General features: G+C 43.8%; 1 protein-coding gene across 3 annotated transcripts in view; it reads left to right on the forward strand.

Moving 5' to 3' along the window:
- Window positions 1–19320, forward strand: part of ULK1 (unc-51 like autophagy activating kinase 1) — a 75525-nt gene that overhangs the window by 17579 nt on the left and 38626 nt on the right. For all 3 annotated transcript variants that reach the window (XM_056504393.1, XM_056504394.1, XM_056504395.1), the window contains exons 7-10: window positions 6324–6497; window positions 8163–8236; window positions 10360–10461; window positions 17690–17748. In XM_056504393.1, the coding sequence (XP_056360368.1) occupies window positions 6324–6497; window positions 8163–8236; window positions 10360–10461; window positions 17690–17748 (409 nt within the window). The remainder of the gene's footprint in view (window positions 1–6323; window positions 6498–8162; window positions 8237–10359; window positions 10462–17689; window positions 17749–19320) is intronic.

Raw genomic sequence — 19320 nt, forward strand, 5'->3', positions numbered from 1 at the left:
GGTAGGAGGATAAAATGCTTAACAATATACTTGGCTGCACTCAGACACAGCCCTTTTTTTAATTTTTTTTTTTTTTTTTTTTGGCCCTGACTGAGTTGTTTCTCTTAGAGTAGCTTTCTGGTTGTTTTGCATGTTAACTAGAAGATTACTAAATGTGAAGAGACAACTTTAATCTCATTTCATGCGTGGCTCTGGGTCATGGTTAAACAAAGTTTGTTCACATTGTTCAAATTAAAAGCTAGTCAGCTGGATAATACTTCAGGCTCTTTATTGAGGTATGACATGCCTGGAAATGGCAAAAATTGAAGGATTAAAAGATAAATTTACATTTGCCCTATAGCTAGTGCTGGTGTCCCTAGAATGATAATTTGGGGCTTGATGCTAGTCACACTCTTCCTACAGGGTAATGAATTATATTTGTGGACTTGAATTTTCAGAAAGGGTTTAGTACTTGAAGGAAAAAGAATATTCTGCCTTTCATGTGTTTTGTTTGTTTAAAGTGTGGGTGAGATAGAAGTGACAGCCATTTGTTTTTTAAAATCCAGTTTTAGTGTGCTTTGTCTTAGATATGTTTTGCATCTCTTGGGTATTGCTGTGCTCTGAAAGGAGCATCTTTAGTGGTAGCAGAATGCTCTTATGGACACCAGTGGAGGATGATTTTGTATTTGGTACTTTCTTTTTCCTTCTGAATGCAGATGCAAATTTTATAAATCAAATGCTTTTTAAAAATATGGAAACTTCAGTTTTACCAGTGCATGGGCTTTGAAAGCTAAATTTGAAAGCCTGCATGCACATGAAGTGAACCTTGCACTGGGCTGAGCACTCTCATTGGCAAACCTGTGTGTGTAAACAAGAAATTGTAGGAACAAATGACAGAAACAAGCATTTATAGGTTAATAGAAATTTTAGATAAATTTATAGATTTATAGCAAATCTTCTAGTCTGTACTACTGCTTCTGTGTGTATATTGTCTTTTCCCTTCTGCAGCCATCTTCCCCTAAAAAAAACCCAAGAAAAAGTGAGACATGCAATTAGGCTGTTAATACAGCTCACTTCCTGGTTTATTGATTGAAATTACTCAGGAAGTTGGTGGCTGGTTTGAGAAAGTGACAATGAATTCTATTTTCCAAATAAAATTCTGTTTTCCCCCAGTTTGGTTTGAGTACTACCTGGTGCAAGACACGATCCTTATTTGCCTGAGTTCATGAGAAAGTTAACCTTTAGCTCTGTTTTTACCAATAAAATATTTTGTTTTGGCAACTGTAAAGATTGTTGTGTCTGGGACGTTGGTGCTTAGTTTTATTTTAACTCTTAACATTTGAGTGCTGGTTGCCAGTGAGGAGAACCCAGCAGGCACCGAATTCCAGAGGGAGGAGTCAGTAAGGGGCTACAGCAAGAAGGTTTGGTTATTCCCATCACTGCCAGATCCCAGAGCCCAGATAAGTGTCAGCTTTCTGCACCCCACCACATGCTCCTCTGGGGGATCTCCTCTTCCAGCCTCTGCAGGTGCCCAGGGTGCTTTTGCCAGGAGTGATTTCTCACTGAAAACTCACCTTGGAAAGTTTAGATTTCTTCAGTATTTGTCTGGTACTCAGGAGGCTCATCTCTATTGAGTGGTTATTGTGCTGCTTCAGTTATTTTGATAATTGTGATGGTGTTTAATTACAACATCTACTTTCCCACTGGCTCCTCAGACATTTGTGCTGGTAGTTCCTGTAACACTTAAGCAAGCAGCTCATGCAAATCCCCTGGTTCTCATTGAATGAGTTGCTTGTAAGCTTCCAGATCCATTCTGCCCTCTAATTACAGGCATTAGGCAATATGGTAATTCCATGTTGAATCCATAGGCACTCTAATTCTCCTTGTCTTCATGACTGGAGGACGTGCATAGGTGCACGTTGCAGTGCACTGTGTGTGTCTGGCTGGGTTGTGGTGTTGGGCAGCCCCATCCAGCCCAAGGCTGTGTGTGTTTCTGGCTGGGTTATGGTGTTGGGCAGCCCCATCCATCCCTGTGATCCAGCCCAAGGCTGTGTGTGTCTGCCTGGGCTATGGTGTTGGGCAGCCCCATCCATCCCTGTGATCCAGCCCAAGGCTGTGTGTGCCTGGCTGGGTTATGGTGTTGGGCAGCCCCATCCATCCCTGTGATCCAGCCCAAGGCTGTGTGTGTCTGCCTGGGTTATAGTGTTGGGCAGCCCCATCCATCCCTGTGATCCAACCCAGGGCTGTGTGTGTCTGGCTGGGTTATAGTGTTGGGCAGCTCCATCCCTGTGGTCCAACCCAAAGCTTTGTGTGTTCTGCTCAGCACAGCTGCTATGGTGGTGTCCTTTAGTGATACAGTGCAATTTCCATTCTAGATGTTGCTTTCACTGGAGACCATCCTGTATTGAGCTGAGAGTGGCAGGTCTCTGCTCTGTGTCATAGAGCTGTGGGAAGGATTACAGAAATGACCAGCTTCTGTACAGGAATAACTGGAATTCTGTGTCCCCAGGTACTCAGGAGGTCAGAGCAGGCTGGTCTGAAATTCCTTCTTAAATTCTGTGAGTTGGTAATTGCACTTCATAAGAGCATATCTGTGACCTTGCTTTAAGCTGTTGCTTCCATATCATAACAGGGAATTTCTTGGTTTGACCATGACCCATGCAGGGAGCTTTGACCTTCCTAGTCCATCCCAAGTGGTGCAGGGACCCTGTTGCAAACCAGAGGTGTGAAGTGTTGCTCTGTAGCTTTTCTCCCTCTGCAGCCAGGTAATTAAGAAGAAAGTCTAGTTCTATCACAGATATATCTGGAATAAGTCTTCTGACTTGTACAGAAGATTCACAGGAGTGTCCCTGTCCATGCCTGGCATGGGTAGATGGGGTAGGTACAGGCCAGGCCCCAAACAAGTCAGCTTGGTCTCAGACTTCAGTGTGACTTGGATTGGGCCCATGTTAGAGATACTTGTGACACCTGTGGGTAAGAGGAGATGTTCTTTTTCCTAAATAACTTTTCCAAAATGGTGTTGTAATACAAGGTCAGTGGGTGTACTCCAGTACATCTACTCTTGGATCATCTGACAAGGGCTGTTTACTGCAGTTTACCTGGCAGCCTCTTGCAGGTTGAACTTCTCAGAGCAGGCTGACCAGGACACTTCTTAGGTGGCTTCATCCTTTTTCTCTGCCTTTAGAGAGAGCTCAAAGCATGTGGGCCCCACAGTGACCCAGAGTAAATATTTCCTCTGATCTACTGACCTGAGCAGCCCAAGGCAGTGAGCAGAGTGTGCCTCATCACTGAAGTGGAGCCTATGAAAATAAACACAGGGATATTACTGCTTCTCAGTAATGGCAGAGTAGGACTTGTGAAACATCATCCTCTGCAAGAATGTGTTGCTCACCACAGACATCCACAGGGATGCCCAGACTTTATTGCAGGATTAGTATTTTGCCAGCAGTTTTCTGGTGAGGATGAGAATATCCCCTCTTTACAGGGACATACTTGCAAGTTCCCTGTTTTGTTCTTTTGTTTGGGTTTTTTTGTTTGTTTGATTTTTTGATGGCACCTAAATTGAATGAGTTTTCTGTATCTTCCCTCTGCTGTTGGTAGCTGGTCTGGGAGGACTTTTGCAGACCAGTATCCTGAAGTCATTGAAAATGTCAGTTGTATTTATGTTTCTGTCCTTCAGTTGCAGATTGCTGCTGTCACACAGTAGACTGATGGGCTGAGTATGAGAGATAAGGAGTTTTGTTTTCCAGTGTTACAGCCTGTTTGTTAATGGAGGGAGGTAAAAGGGTAATGCCCCTGATATCCCCATGGAACTGACTGTCCCTCCTCTGTTCATGAGGGCACAGCCTCAATTTCCAGTCCTGCCTTCCTACCTAGATTTGTGAGATTTAATGCTGCCAGAGGATCCAGCAGGCTTCTCTGCCTGATTTTGCAGCACTGCAGCATGGTAGCTCCACTCTGCTACTGCAGTTGCACTGTGGAAATAGGTCTGCAGGCTCAAGACACCAGTTTAGATTCTCTGTGCCAAGAAAACAGTTCTTTTGCAGGGCTGAGAACTTCATACAGATGTGGAAAAGCTTAAATTCTGCAGGAACAGGTAGTTTAGAAGCTCTGTTTTCTATGGATGAATGGATTTTTGTGATCTTGCTAGCAATGTTGTTGTTTTCAGTGTTCTGAGGAGTTAGAATTCACATCAGGGAGGCTCAGCTGGTTTGCTGAGGGCTGGTGGCTGGTGCTGTGTTAGCCTTACAGCCACCAAATTATCTGGAGGAGAGGGTGATGCCTTAAAGCCATGGCACACTCCTGGGCTGCAGGTCAGGACAAGGCTCTCCACAGCTCCTCTGCTGGAGGCACAGTGTGTTTAGCCAGGAACTGGTAATTGCCTGCTGCCTTAATAATAAGAATTATCAAGTTTCAAGTCTTGCTTCGTGTTTGAGGGAGAGAGATCAGCCTGTCCTTTCCTGGCCTGAGCTGAATTGGGAAAAAAGCCCTTTTGAGTTCCTGTGTTTTAACCATTCTTGTATGGATTTCCTTGGCTATAAAGCACAGAAATACTGCAGAGCTGTTTTGTTGGAGAGAATATTGAGCACAACTAAGAGATGCTGAAGTTTTAATAGACAGAAAATGGTATGAGATTGAGTACAGTGTAATATTTCAGCAGGAGGTTGGGGAAAGCTTTGTTAAAGATGAGGCAGTGCTTTCTTCAGAAGATGTAAGTGTGTTTTGAAGACTTGCATCTGAGCTGCCTCTTAGTATCCTTAAAATCCCTTCACAGAATCTCCCCTTCTGGGAGAGGAGTCTTGTGAACTCCAGCTGAGTGCCAGTTCATGAGGAAAAAGGCTCAGTGAGGGGAGAGAAACTCTATATACATGTGCACTGCTCTCACGTGTTGGGAGTCCAGGACCACCTGATAGCCATGGTGACACTTTAGCTGTGCTTGTGCCTCCTAGAACAGTGAGCCTTGGGAGTGGTGGGAGTTTATTTTCTATTCTAAGTGTGGCTTAACTTATCTGTGTCCCTTGCTGCTTCCCATCCATGTATTTTAAAAGCTGGATTTTTAATTTCCTGTGTTGTGTTAAAGCTGTGTGCAGCCTCAGCTGTGTTTTCATAAGGATTCCTCCCTTCTAGCTGACTGGGTAGAGTGGTGTTTTGAAGCTCCTGCCAGCCTGTTTTAATATCTTACTAGAGAACAGCTGGAAAAACTCTAATGAAGTCCCAAGTAATTTACAGGGACCTTTTACAAAAAAAATCATTTTATTCAAGTGGAATGGTGCTTGCTTGAAGGCTGACTTGCTCAATGACTGACAAGGAGGCAGGCTGGTAGCACTGTTGATCCTGGGGTTTGTTCAGCAGGCTGTTCCCTGCTTTGGCAAGAGTTTCATATGTATAGTTCTTAAAATAACGAGAGCTGATGTTGCACTGCTCTGATTAGAAGAGCCAGTTGAAAATTATTTTAATCCCTTCAATATTTATTTTCACACCATGGTCCCTGGGAAGGCTGTATCTCAGGAGAGGCCACTTCAGAACTTCTATATTTGCAGATTTTGATCACTAATACATTCTTTTAAAAAACTTGGCTTGTGAAAACATTTTGAGAAATTCTTGCTGGATCTATGGATGTAGGGTGGAGGGTGGCAGGTGATGGTTTGCAGGGTCATTTGGTAGGGTCTGTTGTTAAGTACTGGACTGTGGTTCACCCAGACACTGGGTTTGGGATTAGAATTCTGGTTTGGTTGGGTGATGATGCAGAAGGGTTTAGGCCTAGACTTGGATTCATACCCTAAAGGTACAGATCCCTGCTGGCCATGTGCCCTAACCTGCTGTGAATTTAACCTATCAACCCTTCTCAGGCCCAGCATGAGCCTTAATGACTCTTGCAGGCATAAATCCTGATCCTAATTGCCTTTCCTCTGAGCTCCACCTTTAGACCTAGTCTTTGTGATAAAGCTCTGTGTATCCAGCTGCTGCTGACCATAGCTCACAGGCAGCCACAGCCCTGCCTGGTGCTTGCCTGGATCTGCCTGGCAGCTCTTGCTGAGGGAAGCCCTAAACCTCACCAGATGCCACTTTTGGACACAGTTAATAACCCAGATTCAGCACCCAGTGCTGGCCTGAGTTCACCATGAGAGACTTGGGGCTGAAAACAGCCCTGACCACAGAATAAGCTGGGAATGCAAATACTCTCCCTTGTTGCCTGTAGGAATCATTCAGAAATGGAAAAGACATATGTGGGAATAAAATGACAAATTGCAGTTAATTGCTGTGAGACTCTGCCCTCTGGGCTCCTCAGAGAACTGGCATTGTAAGTTTTTCATCTGTGGTTATTTTTCTTTCCTCCTCCCCAGCTATGAGGACACTTAGTGAAGACACCATCAGGCTCTTTCTCCAGCAGATAGCAGGTGCCATGAAAATGCTGCACAGCAAGGGCATCATCCATCGGGACTTGAAGCCCCAGAATATTCTCCTTTCCTATGCTGGGGGCAGGAAATCAAATCCCAACAACATTCGCATAAAGATCGGTAAGACACCACTGCAAACATCCCCCTGAGCACTCAGGACTTTGGTGATGGGCAGGTGGAAACCTCAGCTGGGGAGCTGTCTAGGAGAAGAAGAGCATTGCTCCACTTTAAAAACACCCTGATGTTTTTCATTCCTAGTTCCTCTGGTAAATGTAGCCTTCAGCTGCCTCCAAGCAGTAGGAGCAGCTCTGCCAGGACACAGATTTAAACACAAAGAAATTGGGCAGGCCTTGCTCTGCTCCCAGTTAAGTGGTGCCTCCTTCAGTAAAAACAAACACCAGCCTACCCTAATTGGTTTGTAATCTCCAGGTTTACCAAGAAATAAATAGAAGTTGTGACTTTTTGCTTCAGCTTTTAACTGTATTGAGGTTAAATGTTGTTGTCTGACATTAGTTGCTCTCCTGGATGGCTTCAGAGAGCACAGTGGGTTGTCAGGCAGACCCACAATTGGGAGTTTTCTCTGTCTGAACCAGAGACAGACTTCTCAGCTGCATCTTGAGGAAATTCATATTCTGCACATCAGGCAAGTGGCACAGATGGACCATTAGTTGGGATGAGTGCTCCAGAAATCCAGTTACAGAGCACACATATTCCCTGTGGTCCCTCAAAAATGATATCACCCTCACACGTGGGCTTTTGGTTATGTTACAACTCAGAGCTGAAGCTGACACCAATTAGGTAAAACTGTTCCTCACCTTAACCTTGTGCTGTGGAGAAAGTGTTAGTGCTTTTCTTCAGCTGGCAAATGAGGTCCAGTGAAAACGGTTTGTGGTTTTTTTTTTTGTTCGGTTTGGGTTGGTTTTTTTTGTTGTTTTTTTGTCAAGTGGAGAGTTAATATCTGTAAGGAAGGGATTGGGAGGGCTGTGAGCACAACTGCTCTGGGTGTGATGTAACCTGCAACCCTCCCTGTGCTCCCTGAGGAGTACATGGTCCAGGGAGAATCTGGCTGTACCAGTTCATTAGTGACAGATGACAGTGTAAACAGCTGTGTCAATGTCCTAGCTTGAAATATCTGGTAACCTTGAGAGAACATCTCAGTGTCATATGATCAGATGCTGAGTAACCTACAGAGGTAATTCCCTTTAGTATTCCTTGCTTCTGGCTCTTCTACCTGCTAAGTTAACTGTGGCTCAGTTATCTGTCCTAGTGCTGGGATTAGCACTGTTGGTACTCTTGTAAAGAAACAGAACAAGACTCATTTTGGTAGGACTGGTCTAGAAATGTGGGTAGTGGTGAGTAGTGGTTCCCCTTGGATGTGTTTCACATTACAGCCTTTTCAATGGAAGGCAACTTTCAGTTCCCCAAATGAAAGGCTGAGACAGCAGCAGATGAACTGGCACATTCTCACTGAAGTCAAGAGAGCCTTCCCAGCTGACATTTCAGAGTGTGGGCAAATGGGTACTGATCCCTGAAAGAGGGATGGGAGTTTATTCATCTGAATACTCTTGGGGCTTGATCTGTTCTTTGGCAGTGTCTGCACTGTGCATTAATAACTAGCACAAGGATGCTGCTGCTCAAGAAGAGCTGTCAAAGGCTTGGTAAGATGGGGTAGAGGCTGCAAAGATTGATGGGAGGTGAAGATAAAGTAGGAATAATCAACTGGAGAAGGTGCAGGCTCTCTAGAGCTGGTGTCTGCTCCTGACCAGCCTCTGTTTGTCTTTGTAGCTGACTTTGGGTTTGCCCGGTACCTGCAGAACAATATGATGGCAGCAACCTTGTGTGGTTCACCTATGTACATGGTAAGTGTGATTTTTTTGATTTTTTTTTTTTTTTCTAGAGGATTTTCTGTGTTGTTCTTGCCTTGCTCCCCAAAAACAAGGCTTTGTTTTTATCTAGTCTTTCCCCCAGAGGTGAAATTTGTTTACTTGCCAGAAATGAGCTATTACACAGGGAGATTGCTGAAGTTGTGGCTGCTGGTAAATGTCAGACAGCAGGTGCCTGTGAATTTAACCTAGGTGAGATGTGGCTAAACCATGCTTCCAGGATGACTGCTTAGACTGTGAAACTGATGTGTATAAGAAACCAAACTGATCCCTTTTACCCTCTTTGTACTTCCACTCTGGGATCAGGTTGTGATGAGGTGATATTTTATTTGTGCTCGTGGCAGCAGTCAGGGTCTCAGTGTCACATCTAGTCAGTGAAAGGAAAAATGAGAAAACTAGACAGAAATAAAAATGTCAAAGCCAGACTTGTAAAAGTTCCTGGGGGTGTGGGTGTCAGAGCTTAAAGTAAAAAGATGATGTGAGTCAATTTAGGTTGAAGTTTTTTACAGATGCCCTGGGGTAAAAGGCACCTCATTTCAAACACAGTCTAATCCACCCTTAAGTTTTTGTCTGTGGTCTTTGGGCAGAGTTAGGCTGGACTGTGCTGCACTGCACAGGCACAGTGCATTTGGTAGTCTGTTGCACAGAACTACCTCTAGCTAAACACACTTCCTCCCTCTCCCTTTTTTTGAAGCCTGATGTTTATTTGAACTATGCTATATGTGAAGATGATCTAACTCTCCTCTCCTGTGAGAGTTTCCTGAATTGTCTATTTTTAGTGATACTTTTTCTTTCAGAGTCTCTTGTGAAAGTAATTGAAAACACACAGCTTATTTTCTGAAAGGGCTGGAGGAAACTACTGATGATATTTTTTTCTATTTGTTTTTTGTTTTTATTTTAAACAACACTGGATGTTACAAGAAATGTGAATGTTTCATATTGTTTTCTGTTTATTGATGGGTTTGAAGGAATATGGGAAGGGAGGGTTCAGTTGAGGTTTAGGAAGGGTTTTGAAGTCCTTTTCCTACTGCTATTGTGGGTCTTGTGCAGGATTCCTGGGAACATCTGCTGGCAAGGCAGGACTTTATTCCCTGCTTTAGCTTACAGCCTGTTGCTGCTTTATTTCATTTTGCTCTTTTAAAAAAACCAGAAGGGTATTTTACCCCTACCAGAAGGAGCTTTGTGTCTGACCCCCAGCATGATCCATGCCATGGCAAGACTTGAAATCTCCTTGTGCAGTTCTTGTCCTGCTTCTTTGGCTTTTTTTGGTGTCATGCCTCCTTCCCTTAGGGACAGACCGAGCTCCTATCCACAATTTACTTGTTGCCTTTTTTTTTTTTTTTTTCCATTACGTGTGGCCTTTACTTCTAACAGAGCTAAAAAATTGATCCTGTTCCATGCTGGCAGCACTGCAATGAAATCTGTACTTAAAAACACGTGGGATTAGCCAGCCTGCCCTCCTGTCCCTCCTCTGCTGCTGCTCCTGAGGCTCTGCCTGCTGAGCCAGGGGCTCTGGGGGCTTGCACTGTCTCCAGCTCTTGGAGCAAGCCTGGGAGGGAGCAGCTGAGGGCACAATGAGGGATTAGAAACCAGAGTCTGGGGCACAGCAGGGCTCAAGCTGTTGAACTGGAACACTGCCTTTGAACCCAAACTGTGACCTTGGCACCGGGCCCTGGAGCTTAATTAATGTGCTGCCATCTTGGGCTAAATGAGGGAAGTGCCCAAGTGGTGCAGCACAGGATGGAGGCTGGAGTTACCTGTGCAGCCTTTGCTGCTCTTGATGTTGCTCCTTGCTTTTGTTGAGAAGATCTGTTTGAGAAGGGGAAGTAGTGAGTTTGCCCAAAATACACAATATTAGGATGTATTTTTGTCTTCTGAATGAAAGTCTCTGCTTCCCCTACTTAAATAGGGAAGTGGCCCTTTCAATATAGTGTTAAATCTTATTGGGAGTATATCTTTCATGGTTATTGGGGAATCTAGCTCAAGAGGTTTTATAGCATAATAGTGATTTCTCTCTTGAAGTTGCTAAAAAAAAAAAAAAAAAAACCTACAAAACTGTTTATTTTTATAAAAGAAATTTCCCTTCTCTCCCTCAAAAGGCACCAGAAGTCATTATGTCACAACACTATGATGCCAAAGCTGACCTCTGGAGTATAGGAACCATCATTTATCAGTGTCTGACAGGAAAGGCTCCCTTTCAGGTGAGTTGCTTAGATATGATGTTTATGACTCTCTCCTGCTTTTTTTTTTTTTTTTCTGTCTTATCTTTTCCTTCTAATCTGTTTACTCTAAGGCTTTTCCTGCTCCTGTCATCTCTAATATCAACTCCCATAGACTCAGTCTCATGAAGGTCTGGCTGTCCCAACACCTTGACAGTATTGTGCTTTATAGTTTGTAATGCAGGATGTGTTACTAGAATATGACTCTTCTCTAGGTTGTCTCTCATTGAAATGTATTTCCCAGTTATGAGACCTTAGGCAGGGTCACTTATTGAGAAAATTACCATTAATCAGTTAGAGCAGTGGGGTTTTTTTAGGACTACACTTAGAAAATCAGTTTCTATTTACATCCATAGTCAGTGTATAATTTCTGATTATAATTCTGTTGGATATAGAAGAACTATAAGAAAGATGGTAATTGCAAGTTAATGTTCAGGATGGTTTGTGGTAAGTAGTGTATTGCATCTAAATCAACTTGGTTTTCAGAGCAGTTTAGTAGGATAATATCAAAAGGATCTTATCTGTCATCTCACAGCAATGTTCCAGCCTGAAATGTTTATGTTCATCAGATCCAAACCCCTCCAAGTATAACACAGCCCTGTAAAGCTCCACCCTGTACTTAATGCCATAACTTTTGGATGAGCTACAGCATATCCTTTGTGAACAGCATCCTCTGATTTTAAGTTTTTGCATGGTGGAGAATTCACCAGAGCCTTATGCCTGTTGCTTCAGAGTTATTTCACATATTTTTTATCATCCATACCTAGAATTCATCTAGACTCAGTGTATTTTTTTCATTAGCCACACTGTGTGCTACTTTACTTCTTCCATCTCTGACTGAGATCAGCAGGCTCTCCCTTAAAATTACTGTTTTACAGTATTGTATTCGTCAGATTTTTCCCCCCCTTGCTTTCTGATCCTCCCTTCTTATGTCCTGACATCTCTTTATCCTGATTCCCTAACAAAACAAAAGAGAAAAAAATCCCAAAAAACATTAGAAAATGAATAGAAAGGAAACAAAAACAAATAGCACAAAAGAAAGTCAGTCAGAGGGAAATCTATGCTCGTGTAATAAGGCAGATTTTCTGAAGTGAAGGACTTTATGGGCTTTAGTTCCACAGCTCTTTAGGATTTCACACAGGACCTGGAATGTTTATGCAGTTACATCATAGGGGAGGATAAAGTGAGTTCTAAATCTGTTGCAGGAAAGAGTGGGCAAATACAGGAGTAAACTAATGGTATGTTTTGGTTTTGTCTAGAGCCAAAAACACTTCTTTCCTTCAGGGTAATTTTTTCCCTGCTGCTCTAAGAATCTTCCACTCCAGTGCTTTATATTCTGTCCACCAGCTTCCTCTGTATTTAGAGCAAGACTTCATTTCCTTTGCATGTTACTTTTTTTATAAACCCCTATGAAATGCACTGAAACTTCTGAATGGCTTCTGTTTACTGGCTGCATCCACTTGTCATCAGTGTTGGTATCTTTGTTTGAGAGAAGAAAATGGCTGTTAGGATGAAAGAAAATAAATATTTGTGTGTTAAGAAGAATGTAGGAGAGCAGAAAGCAAGCTTTGACTGCATGCATAGAGGAGCTTGGTATGGATTCTCTCTTGTATCTTGGTGCCTTTTAGTCTCTAAAGACACCTTGATACCTACTCATTCAAATGATTTAATTGTTGTTTGTGTGGTGACTTTATCATTGTCTCTGAGGCATGGCAGTACCCTGCCTTGGAGTGGGCAGTGAAGAGGAACTTCAGTCTCTGCCCAGCAGTTCCTGACCTTGCTTTGTGCTTGCCTCATTAGATAACTCTCTCCCATAAACATCTGTTGGGCTGGGAATGGGGGTTATTGGTTTCTCTGTTTCAGTTTATCCCACACCCTTTCCTCTTCTGGAGGTTGTATTTTGAAGCAAAATGTCAGGCCCTGTTTGTTACTGCAGTAGCAGCTGTGGATGTGTTTGATCAGGGAGAGAGAGGAGCTCAGCCCAGATGGTTCTTTGTGCCCCATCTATTTATTTTGGCCATGCATGTCACAAATTGCCTTCCAGTTTGAGATCCAGGTGAAAGAAGCCTGTCTAGGGGAAGCTGGTTAAAGGTTAACTGGCTTTCTGTCTTCACTGGCATGACTGTTATGAGAATTTGCTGATGGTCACTGAGCAGGCAAGAAGCTGTTGTTTACAGGGCTTTTAGAGAAAAGAGGAGTAGTGGACAGAGGTGATGGAGACACCATGAATAGAAATGAGTGCTTTTGGGAGGGATGTCTGCCAGTGGGTGGGAAGAAAACAGGCAGATTCCACATGGTGCCACCAGCAGACCCAGTTGTACAGGGAAGCCAGGAACTGGATTTCTGATTGAACCTCTTAGGCTAAATCCTCACTGTGCCTTCCTTCCCAGGCTGGCAAAGACAGCCCCTCATCCCTGGCTAGCTGAGATTCCCATGGGAATCTGGAGTTTGGTGGCATGGGACATGCTGTGTTTGGGTGCTGTAGCTGTCACTGCCTGAGCCAGGGAGGCACCTTCAGGAGGATGCAAACAAAAAGGACTCCAGTGTTATCTGCAGGGAGGAGGAATGAGCTGCCTAAAAATAAAATAGGGCTTCAGGGAAATGGGTTAGATGGAAAAAAAGATCAAATGTGTGGAAAGGCTGAGGCAGCTGTCAATCCTGAAAGTGCTTGTATAATTAAGTCAGAGATGTGTGTATATGTGTGAATGTGATTTCTGGCTGTCTCAGAGTTAAAATTAACTCTGGCTGGGTCACCCAAGGCAATTTCCCAGAGCCATTCCTGTCCCTTCCCTGCCTCACTGCACACAGACAAGAAAGAAGCTGCTGATGCTCAGATGTGAACAGTTGGTAGGATGGTGAAGCTTTCTTAAGGAGCTTTTTGTATTAAACATACCCATAAACAAAACAGTGAGACTGCCATAGGGATGAGATTAATGGGATTCATAATCCCTATAAACAGATTTGCTGAGTGCTGTATTAATGTGGAATTGTTAATTTGCCTTGCCTAATAAGTGGTCTGCACTCACATCTCTGCATTTCTGTCACTGAGGACAGGACTTGAACAGTGCATTTCCTGCTCCTGCTGACAAGAATTGGGAAGTGCCTTGGGAATGTAGTGATTTGCTCTTGTCCTTATCTGAGTTGAAAAGTTTGGGACCCCATGCCCACTGTGAGGTGGTTCTGGCTCTGTAAACAAGTGACAACCAGAAGCAAAGCTTGGAGGCAAGAGAACAAAGACTTACACAAGGTCTAAACCAATCCAAAACCAATCTAGTCCTTGTCAGATGGTGTTTTAAATATGATTAGTTAAATGACCTCAATCTCCTTTTTTTTTTTTTTTCTTTCTGTGTGGGAGGAATCACACTGAGATTTCTGGTGGCTTCTGTTGTGTGACCCCTTTTAAATCTGGGCAGCTCTTGGTAAGCAGACACCCCACTGAGCACATGCAGGTTGTGTCAGAGCTGGCTCTGGCAGTGGCAATGGGACATCAGATCCTGCTAAGTACCATGAAACCTGGCTGGCTGCTGTCTGAGCCTTTGCATGAGTCTTGAGTTTTCTATGGACATGGTGCCCTGTGTCTGGGGGAGAGTGAGCCAAAGAGCAAGGGATTAACAAGAGAACTAATGCAAATTTTTCTGCCTGGTCTGGCAGCTCTGAAAGAGTTAACCTGCCTGTTTATGTTCTCATCCCAGCTAACTGTTAGGTGAAAAATTAATTTCTAAGTCTGGTGTACCAAGTTCACTGCTTTAATTCTGAGTTAATTCTGTCTGCATAAGTACTAGGATTATGTATCACTTACAGCAACTGCTATGTTGTGAAATGCCTTGAGGAACACCAGGAAAGGCTGGATTTTATGCCAAGAATTTGAACTCCTGGTTTATTTGTTAGGCAACTTGCTCTTCTGTTCCCAGCTCTGTTCTTTTGGAGTGCCCTGTGTCAATGGGGACAGAAATTCCTGGATCTGGTGGGTAATTCTGCTGAGACTGGGTGCAGTGATGGACTTGTTGCTGTAGTCAGTGAAACACTGGCTTTTGGACCAGTGTTTGTGGGTCTTACTGTGCTCTGTTGGCAGTAGAGAGAAATCCATGGGCTGCTGAAGAAAAAGGTTCAGGAGGTGGGTTTTTTGTTTGCTTGTTTCTGCTCCTTGGGCTTTCAAGTCCTCTGAATGCCAGCCACTTAGTTGTGGGAATCTTACATATCAGAAAATATTTTCAGCAGGTTTTCAAACTTTTCCATAGAGCTACTGAGCTGGAAATGTTAGTTATTTAATTTTTCTTTCTAACATACCTGAATCCCCTTTCTGCACGTCTAAATCACCAAGAAAAGTATTCAAAGAGCAGGGCAGATAGCATACACCTGCTATGGAGTGTTGAATAGACAGGGCTCTTCAGGGAGGGTGTGAATCCCTGGCCCTCTTCTGTCTGAATGTTGGGCTTTTGCATCCAGCTGTGGCCCAAGCATGACAAATCCACTGCTGACTGCTTTTGGGAGCACCACCCTGCCTGGTTTCCACATGCAGTTCACTTCCAGGCAGCCAGCACTGGAGGGGATTTGGCAGGGTTCTGCTGAATGCCTTTGTTGGCTCAACATATTTCCACTGCTGCTCAGGACAAAGTAACAGAGTGGCAGGATTGAATTGGTCCAATTGCTTCTATATATAGAAAGGGTAGACAAAACCAAAATGCAGCTGCTCCCTAGTGACATGAAAGGGGGGCTGAGGGTGTGAGCTGACCTAGGGAAAGCTGAGCTGTTCTGCACCCTGGTTCTGGTAGATGGGTGCTGTCCCACAGGTAGAAGTTGGCTCTGTGTACCTTGGTTGTAAAGTGGGCTTTTTCTGGTGTTTTTCTTGGGCAGGGTATATCTGCCTGGAAGGCAGATTTCAAGTTCAGTTCTTAGCTTCCTAGACAGGGGAATTCAAGTGACATTTTTACTATATTACAAACATTTCTGTTTTGTTTTTTTCCCCATGATTCTTTGAGAAGCACCATTTAGTGAAAGGAGGCTGAGGCTCCTGGTGCTTTATGTGTGGTAGCAAGAGAGCAGTGGACAGGTTACTGGGAGCAGAACTGTGTGACTCAGTCAATTAATAATGAAATTACATGAAGATGCAGTTGGTTTTACCAAATTAATGGGGATCCATGGCTGTGTGTGCTGAGCACTCACTGGAATGACTCCCTTCCCCTGGTATCTGCACTGGGGACCAGCCTGGAATCACAGGCTCCTGGGTATAGCCCAAGTGAGGGAGTGTGGTCTGGGTGGGGAAGAGCCTGGTATGGGCCCTGCAGAGCAAGTGGGGATTGCACTGACACAGCAGAATGTGGAGGAACAGCATCCCTACAGGGACATCTCTTGAATTTGTACAAAGAGGAGGAAAACTTCATTGAGAATTTTGCTTCTGTCCAAGCCAGTGCTTAGAAACCTTCTCTAATGAACTGGTCTTCATATATATGCTGCTTTGAATATACTCTCTTCATTGCCAGGAAAATTTCTGACAAAACAGTGTTTGAAGTAGATCAGAGCTTCATTGTGTTTGTGAAACAATTGAGCTGTTGCAACAGGAAATGACCAGAGCAAACAGCCAGGGCTTGTATCTCTGAAGTGAATGAGCCCTTCCCTCCCCATGCTGGAGTTCTGCCCCTCCTTGCACGTTGTCTGTCAGGAATATTTGTCATCACACTGGGCAATGTGGCCAAGCCATTTGGTGCAAGTGTGTCTGTTTGCCTCCCTAAAGTTTGCCAAATATTAATCTAATTACATTTCAAGATCTGCAAGGGGAAGGTGTAAAATAGACTTTTCCTGAATCAAATTGAGTGGCAGCAGTTGGAAATTATGATGTAGTTTGGCATCTGTGTAACAAGGTGCTCTGCTTTAATTTTGATGGTTTTTTGTGTAGCTTCTGTTGGTAAGGTTATGTAAAAAACACTGCCCTGATGAGTACTACATGAGTGTGTTGATAATATCAGCTTTTGAGACTAGCTTTGGTTTCTCTTGAGGTTTTTTTTACTGAGCTTTCAGTTATCCTTAATTTTCATCTTCAGCCAGAGGGAGTAGGTGATGTTGAAACAGCATCTTATGTGGCTGCTTTTCCAGCCATACCATATTAGTGGTATTTTGATGGCCATCTGCAGATTGGCCTGTCTGATTTGCCATTTTAAGCATCTTAATTGACCTTAAATGCTTCTAATTTAGAAACAGAAGTAGGTGGAAGGCTCGAGGGGTTTTTGAGCCTGCCCTGAACATCAGGAGAAGCTGCCTGTTGCCTCCTCATTCACACTTTCCTACACACTCTGCTGCACTAATAATTGATTGCAGATGAATCCCTGTGATCTTCCTGCCCTGTTTATGTGCATTCATGTCTGTGTCGTGCCAGCCAGCCATCTCTGCCTTTAATAAAGCACCTCTGCCTAAGCAGAAAAGCTTGAGACACTAGGGTTAATTTACTGGCCTGTATTATTCATTTCATGAAAACAAATGGAGAATTTATATTAGGGGATTTTATGTGCCTGTGCTTGTCTACTGGTGATTTTATTTTTAACCTCAGCTATAAACCTCTTGTGCCTAGCCCCCACTTTTTTTTTTTTTTTTTTTTTTTTTTTTTTTTTTTTTTAATCCCATCTCTCAGAATTTGGAATCTTGTCATCAACATCCCCTGAAGTTGTGTACATTATTGCACAAATGAAATAGGAGCTCTGGCTTGAGACCTTCTGGCTTCCTGGAACTAAAGTAGAAAATCCTAATTCAACTGCTGTTTTTCCATGTTTCCTAGCCTCTTCACAGATCCCTTGCACGTCAACAGGCTCCCTGCCCCTTTTCTAAATGCCCTGCAGCATTAATCCACGTTCTCAGCAGGATCTGTCATTCATCATTTGGGACTCCTCACATCTACAGTTATTTAGTCTCCTGGGTGAGGCTATTAGGCCAGCTCAAACCTGAGCATCAGAGCCCACTGCAGTGAAGCTCAGCCTGTGGAAGGGCAGAGCCAGGACATAACCAGGTCAGGGACAAAATGGGAGCAGGTTGAAATTCTGTATTTTCACTGCAGCACAGGGCTGGCTTTTCAATCTCAAGCAAAAGCTGCAGGTTCTCGTTGTCTGTGCTGGTCCAGCAATTAAAAGGTGCCTCTGCCCTTCAGACCTACAGTGAAACAGAAATGTTAATCCCTTTCCTTCATTGTCAACTGCTTCATGTACTGTTTCTTTCTCCCTTACAGGCCAGCAGCCCACAGGATCTCCGCCTCTTCTATGAGAAAAACAAGATGCTGATGCCCAAGTAAGCATTTTTCCAGTGTCCATGTTTGTAGGCACTTGTTTACTCTGTGTTTACACCTGTCCTTGCATGCTCCTGGCTTGTCACTTGGGGAGGTGACTAAAATATTTGACCTCCTGCCTTTCCCCATTCCTTAAACCAGCAGTGACGTGGCCCAGAGAAAGTCTGACAGCAGCAGATAGCCAGGATTGGGATGTTCTGTCTGTCTGCAGACAGAAAGGGATGTTCTGTCTCTCTACATTTCAAAAATTCAGGGCTGTTAGTGATTCCAAAAGCCAGCTAGAGGTCCTGCTCCACACATGGCTCCCCTGAGGCTGAGAGCCTTGGGAGGAGCTCAAGGCAGGTCTGGGATCATGGAGCGGCCAAGCTGCAGCCCCTGCTGTAACCTGCCATACCTGGCTGCAGATCACATTCCCATTTCTCACGTGGCAGAGCAGCAACTGCTTGTGTCCATCCTGCTATTGGAGGAAATACTATAACCTCCCTGGAAATGGACACTGCTGCAGTTTCCAGGGGGAAGAGAACTGCTCTCGTCCTGACAGGGTGTCTGTTACCTCTCTGCTCGCTGCTGTGATTTGTCAGGATATTTTGGTTTTGTTGCTGTGGTCTTTCCTTTTGATTTCTGAGCTCTGAAAGCAGAAGCTCATGCTGGCTCTGAAAACCTCAGCCTGGTACAGAGACAGGGCTGAAGTTCCAGATTGTATATCTAAGATCTGGATAGCCTTTTTTAACCAGAAAGTTAACTCCCAGTTGGCAGAGCTGCTAATACAGCCATATATGCAGGAAGTTCATTGGGTTGCTGTATATGGATTTTTCTTTCCCCTTATCAGTTCAGACAGCTCCAAGAGATAACTGGAATGAACTGTCAAGAAGCTGGAGCTCTTATCAATGACTTGTGATATGCAGTTAATTTCTTTTTGGTACTTCCTTTTTTGTTTTGGGAAGAAGGCACAAATTTCTACCAGGATTACCTGTGGGGCACCTGGATTGAACCAGAGGGTGTGATGGAGTAAAACACCTGGAAAGAAACAATTTAAAGCAAAAATGTGACTGCATAGTTAGAGCCACTATGAACAGAAAGTAGTGCTTCTCTTTTTCCTACACAGCCCAAAACATGGCTGCCTTTCTTACTAAATGAGAAATTAATCCATAAGATTAATAAGTTTTCTTGTGTCAATCTCAGTGCCCTGCTGTTGTTTGGCTCATGGTGCAGGCGAGGGGAGAAATGAAACTCAGCTGTAAGGGGAGAGCATGTCTGTTCTTGTAGGGATTAGTCCTCCTTGAGTCCGTCACACAGTCTGCATTTGCATTTTCACTTATCTGCACTTTTGAACTACAAAATTCTTCCAAAATTCAGATCCGAGTTGATAGTTTTTCTCACTGTGAAAGTCAGATCTGAACTGGCCTTTGTTTGAATGGCAATTCCCTCTTTCCAAAGTCAGTTTGTCTCTTTAATGTGGGCTGCAATCTGTGCCATTCCTGAGTAAACATGAATAAACTGCTTGAGTGCCCTGCCAGCACAGGATGAAACACAAAACTACTCCAGAGACCTCCTTCTCGGACTGCAGCAGTGCC

This window comes from Oenanthe melanoleuca, chromosome 15 (assembly GCF_029582105.1).
Source record: "Oenanthe melanoleuca isolate GR-GAL-2019-014 chromosome 15, OMel1.0, whole genome shotgun sequence".
Classification (NCBI taxonomy): Eukaryota; Metazoa; Chordata; class Aves; order Passeriformes; family Muscicapidae; genus Oenanthe; species Oenanthe melanoleuca.